The sequence below is a fragment of the Vicia villosa genome, unplaced genomic scaffold (genome assembly GCF_029867415.1).
Source record: "Vicia villosa cultivar HV-30 ecotype Madison, WI unplaced genomic scaffold, Vvil1.0 ctg.000044F_1_1, whole genome shotgun sequence".
NCBI lineage: Eukaryota > Viridiplantae > Streptophyta > Magnoliopsida > Fabales > Fabaceae > Vicia > Vicia villosa.
Genome location: NW_026704976.1, coordinates 1,224,983 through 1,230,982, shown reverse-complemented (window position 1 = coordinate 1,230,982; position 6,000 = coordinate 1,224,983). Strand labels below are relative to the sequence as shown.

Sequence of the window (6,000 nt, the reverse complement as noted above, 5' to 3'; positions counted from 1 at the left end):
TATATATATATATATATATATATATATATATATATATATATATATATATATATATATATATATATATATATTACCAAATAATATTATCAATTATATATATTACCAACTAATATTATAGTTTTCCTTATAATTAATATAGACGGTGTTCCTTATATATATTACCAAATAATATTATCAATTATATATATTACCAACTAATATTATAGTTTTCCTTATAGTATAGATGGTGTTCCTTATATATTACCAACTAATATTATAGTTTTCCTTATAATATAGATGGTGTTCCTTATATATATTACCAAATAATATTATCTTATATATATTACCAACTAATATTATAGTTTTCCTTATAATATAGATGGTGTTCCTTATATATTCCCAAATAATATTATCAAATATTATATATAAAAGATAAAAAAAAAATGATAAAATTGACACGTTATCATTAGTCATTATTATATGACTTTAAAATAAGAAAACTATTTCACTTCATATCATTTCTGTTTTCTTCCCTCGACTAAACCTTATATTTCCACTAACTCAGTTTTATATTCTCTGTAATAAAACTATTAGACCATGGTTTCTTCCAAACGCCATTTATCATGTGAAGAAGAGGAAGTATCAACTCATCACAAGAAAGCAAAACAACTGCCTCCTTTATCAAGTATTGTTCTCAATTCTGCTGATTGTGATTTAGGTATTCATTTTTCTATACCTTCTTCAATATTGCTTTCTTTATTCAAGTTGTAGGTTTATATATGGTATTTCATAAATGATTCATGTTAGATTTCACTAATGAAGCAGTGGTTATTTGTATCTTAATCTGTTGTGTTGCATGATTGGTTTTGTTAGATTTCAACATTGAATGCAATGGACTTGTTGGATATGGCCTTCATGAGGAAGGCTTTGGTTACTGTTGGTCTGGTGCTAGAGCTACTGTTGGAATAACAAAGGGAAGATATTGTTTTGGTTGCACTGTTGTTTCTGCTCAACCCGTTGATACCGATGATACTTCCCTTGATCAGCAACATCTTTGTCGTCTTGGTGTTTCTAGAGGTGATGATACCGTTGGAGCTCTTGGTGAGACAAAACACAGCTTTGGTTATGGTGGCACTGGAAAGTTTTCCAATGCCGGCAAGTTTATGAATTTCGGTGATAAGTTTGGAGTTGGTGATACAATTGTTTGTTGCATGGATCTTGAGAGTAAACCATTTGCTTCTATTGCATTCTCTAAGAATGGTAAATGGTTGGGTATTGCGTTTCAATTTGATGTTGGTTCTCTTGGTCTTGGAATGGACTCTTCTTTTTCAAAGGATTCGCCTTGGGAATGGGCACTTTTTCCGCATGTTCTTTTGAAAAATGTTGTGGTTCAGATGCAGTTCAGTGTTGAACAAGGACTTGTGCCTCAAGAAGGGTTCAAACCTTGGGCCTTGGCAGTTGCAGATGGAAATGCGGTTATGGGACCTTCATTTTCTGAACCAAAGGATTGTGAATTGATGATGCTCGTGGGATTACCGGCTTCAGGAAAAACTACATGGGCTGAAAAATGGGTGAAAGATCATCCGGAGAAGCGTTATGTTTTGCTTGGCACAAACTTAATTCTTGAACAAATGAAGGTTAGTTTAGCTTCCCAATCATCTTTTTATTATAATTTTTTTATCTTCAATTTTTGCTTAATCCAATTTTGTTTAGGTTCCTGGGCTGTTGCGGAAAAACAACTATGGTGAAAGGTTTGATCGTTTGATGGACAAGGCAAGTTCAATGTTCAATGTAATTCTGTCCAGGGCAGCTAACATACCTCGCAATTATATAATTGATCAGACAAATGTGTATAAAAATGCACGCAAGCGTAAGCTTATGCCTTTTGTTGACTATCAAAAGGTAGCTATTTATCTATTTGTTTGTTGGAGTTGGAAAATTAAGTTTACTATAGATTTGATAATATAATATTTTGTCCGCTCCAGATTGCTGTTGTCGTGTTCCCAAAGCCAGAAGAGCTCAAGAGACGATCTGAAAAAAGATTTGAAGAAATGGGCAAAGAAGTTCCAGTTGATGTTTTGAATAACATGATTGGTATTTTTTTACCCTTTATTTCTTATCTGCTGGTGTTTAGTTTATCATATTTTTCTTAACTTGAGAATCTTCTTATGCTTGTTCTGTTATTTTATGACCATTACAGCTAACTATGTTCTACCTAAGAGCAAGGATTTTCCGAACTCAGATGAATATTTTGATAAGGTATAGTAACTTGCATTGCTTTTTGTTGATCTGACTATTAAATTATCATGCATTAGTATACTAAAGCTTCATTTGTATTTCAAGGTTTTGTTTGTTGAACTGAATCGAGAGGCGTCTCAAAAGTATTTGGATCAGGTGAAGCAAGATACTCCATCTCTATCTAATAACAACCAGTCAACATTATCGCGCAGAGGTTCTTCTCAGTCTTCTTTCGGGCCTGCATTGCAAAATCAAGGAAGTTCAACAGGTTTTTATCTACTTACAGTTGCTTCTTGATCTTGCAGTCTACTTTATTGTATAATTATCTTTAATATTCCCGACGTTATTGCATTTTTGCTCAGGAAGTGGCATTCAACAGTGGAGAGCTCATTGTCCAAACTCTCAAGCCGACTATAGGATGCCTAGTCAAGTTAGTCAGACAAACCTATTTTGCAACTTTCTATTTACTTGTAAACTTTTCAGTGTTGTTAAATAGCGGATAATATAACTAGCTATTGTTTTGAAATATGATATTTAATACAAAATATTGTCAAAATATTTTCTAAGATCTGCCATTTCCAGCACTGAAACTTTCCCATCTTGGTTATTTCTATCTTGTGGCAACAATGCTAATTTCTAAGGACTTGTTTTCAGGTCGATGCACATGGCCATATGACTGAACCTCAGCTTAGCATGAATCCATTGTCAGGAGGATATCCAAGCAGTCAAATTTCAAATGTTGCAAGACCACCCTATCCTTTTGGACTTTATTCCAATCACGAACCATCTTGTTATCCTAGAGATAATGCTGGTTCCAGTAGAACTTACGGTGACGTCGAAGCATATAGGAATCCTGTTTTGGGTAGCCAGTATAGGCCAAGTATGGCAGGGAACAGCAACATGGGTTTTCCTGGAAGACCTTATGTTGACTACCGTGAGTCGCAACCTTTTAATTATAGTACATATGGAAGACCTTATGTTGAATACAGAGATTTCCAACCTGAGTTGCCTTCACCTGCTGCAGCCACACGTAGTTATTCTCTTAGAATTTCTCATTTTTTAAGTTATTTTTTTAATCAACACAATAATAATTTGTTGCTATTACATTTCAGCTTCGCTTCCCCCGTATGGAGAAGCGACATTAAGACCTCAACATGGTGGATTACCTGATAACGTGCAGTATTCAGGGAGATATGCTTGTCAGTATCCAAAGTACTACTACCCTTGAAATTTACCAGACATTATATTTGGTAAGTGGAACTCTCAATATGTAATTTTGGATGTCTGTTTGTATTTTGGATATACAATTTGGCTTAGAGATGTCAAGTTAAGAACACCAAATATGATTTTGTAATATAAAACAAGAACATCAGTCCAATGAAATAAGCTCAGAAACAATTTCTGTAGTAAGATAGATAGTGCTGTTTTTATGTGGGCATGTACTCTAACTTAAAAATGTATTACTGTATTTAAGATTCATAATAAAAACATGAAATGGAGTAATCTTAAAATAATATTTAAGATAAAAATCCACAATATAGGATTTGTTTGGTTTTCATGATACAAAATGGAGAAGTGGAATTTTCTTTGGCATTCGATAATCCTTTGTAGCCCATTAACTTGAGTTAACATTATGGATTTGTTTAGTTTTAGTTATTTGATATAGGATTTGTTTAGTGTTCGGATGAGATAGTTGTATAAAATAACATGGTGTTAGTATATAAAATGACTATGTGCATATGTTAGGATTGTTTATATAGGAAATATGATTTGAGATGATCTGTGAAAACTTATAAGTAGCCTACTATTGAACAGTTATGAATTATCTCTTTTTAGGCATGAACTAATACCACCATGTCATAAAAAACAAGAGATAAAATATTTTTTTCTTGCTATTGGTATGTATGACGTTCATTAAACAAATCCTATATGGCGCGTTCTCAATCGTTGCAATTCTGTTTGGCTTGGTTTGTTGTCTTGTAGGTACGGCTCTGCCAGAGAAAAAATCCTGGATGCGCATGGAAGACTTAAAGGACACGAGCTTTTGAAGGAAATCCTGATGTTGATTCAACTGAAACCAAATATGGAAGATAGATGCGCGTGGTGGAAAACCAAGGAAGGATTCCTTGTCAAAGGTAGCTATGAGAGGTTGGAAGAGTTAAGCTGTGAAGGATTTATTGTAGAGGAAGGTATTCTTAGAGAAATGAGAAAGCTTTGGAGATCCATAGTGCCGAGCTTAATTCATTTATTTGGGTGAAGGGTTTTGCTGAATAGATTGCAAACATGAATGGAGCTTGTTAGAAGAGACATTACTGAGGCAAGACAGTTGTGGTACAAAATCCTTAGATGGCTTGATTTGTATTCAGTTCCAAAAGTTAAGGCAAAGCTTCAAAATTTGATGTGGTTAGCAGTCTGCTGGATTATTTGGATAAGTAGGATTGAAAATCTATTCCAAGTTTAAAGGCCAAATGGAACTTCTTTGGTTGATTGGATCTTGAAGCCTTTACGTCGCTCTAATAATGTTGTTTGTTTTGTTTTGCTGGTGTGCTGTTGTAGGTTCTTTTGGTTGTGGGTCTGTTATGTTCAGCTTAGTTTGTTCCTTGTATTTCCGGGTTTAGTACCTCTTTACTCTATTAATTATTAAAAAAAAAAAAATGGTAAAGTGTGCAGAAGAGATGAATAGAAAGCACAAAATAATAAAGTTTTTTTGGGAGGAAACTGTTATGTTATTGAATTGCATAAACCTGGAAAATATTACAAAAATACATAGAGCCACGCAAGCTTGTTTGTTGGAGTGGAGATAAAATCCAAAGTAAATCTACTCTAAATAGTAGACATCATGAGCTTTGGTCTACTTTTACTATTTTGACAAGAATATAATTATTATAGTAACAACAAGCAAGTAAAGTAACAACAAGTAAAGTAATTGATATGTTAGAAAAATATCAATTTCTAACACTCCTCTTTGATTTTATTTGTTTTGTTTTGAATACTCCAAGCATTGATCTCAATTCTTCAAACTTTTCCTTGGAAAGAGTTTTGGTCATTATATCTGCAATTTGATTTTTTGAATTGCAATGCTCCTAACTAATTTCTTTTGACTTTTCAACTTCTCTAATAGCATGATATTTAACCTTGATGTGTTTGATTCTTCCATGATGGACTGAATTCTTAGCTATGGCTATAGCAGATTTGTTATCCACCCACATGACAGTAGCTTTGTTTTGAAATTGTCCCATATCTATTAAAATCTTCCTTAGCCAAATAGTTTGATTTGCTACTGCAAGAGCAGAAATATACCCCGCTTCAGCTGATGATTGGGCGACAGTTTCTTGTTTCTTTGAATTCCATGAGAATACAACACTATCGAATGAGAAAACATGACCAAAGGTACTTTTTGCATCATCTACACTTCCAACTCAGTCACTATATCCTTGGAGGTCTCTACTCCCATTTTTCATAAAACACAAACCATAATTAGTTGTACCTTTTATGTACCTTAAAACTCTCTCAGCTGCACTAAGATGAACTTGACTTAGAGAATGCATGATCCTGAAAAGTTAGCTAGCAGAAAACATTATATCAAGCCTAGTCGCTGAAAGATACAACAAACTTCCAACTATACTTCTATAAATAGAAGCATCTGTACTATTATCACCATCATCCTTTGATAATTTTTCTTTCACAACCAGAGGTGTGGAAACAAGCTTGCATTTATCCATATGAAACTTCTTTAATACCTCCAAAGCATATTTCTTTTGAGAAATGAAGATTATGACACTT

At 33.5% G+C, this 6,000-nt stretch overlaps 1 protein-coding gene across 1 annotated transcript; it reads left to right on the top strand.

Annotated features, from left to right (window-relative positions):
* Positions 1-520: 520 nt before the first annotated feature.
* On the top strand, positions 521-4,977 carry LOC131622781 (uncharacterized). Its single transcript, XM_058893820.1, has 10 exons — positions 521-697; positions 853-1,616; positions 1,693-1,881; positions 1,965-2,073; positions 2,180-2,238; positions 2,323-2,485; positions 2,580-2,647; positions 2,872-3,247; positions 3,330-3,467; positions 4,201-4,977. The coding sequence occupies exons 1-9, from the start codon at positions 577-579 to the stop codon at positions 3,443-3,445; spliced, it is 1,965 nt and encodes a 654-aa protein (XP_058749803.1). The 5' UTR covers positions 521-576; the 3' UTR covers positions 3,446-3,467; positions 4,201-4,977.
* Positions 4,978-6,000: the final 1,023 nt, after the last annotated feature.

Excerpts from the sequence above, each read along its gene's own strand:
- LOC131622781 (XM_058893820.1), top strand. The coding sequence starts at position 577 with ATGGTTTCTTCCAAACGCCATTTATCATGTGAAGAAGAGGAAGTATCA. Across the intron at positions 1,617-1,692 it reads TAATTCTTGAACAAATGAAG|GTTCCTGGGCTGTTGCGGAA; the intron begins GTTAGTTTAGCT and ends AATTTTGTTTAG. Across the intron at positions 1,882-1,964 it reads CTTTTGTTGACTATCAAAAG|ATTGCTGTTGTCGTGTTCCC; the intron begins GTAGCTATTTAT and ends TGTCCGCTCCAG.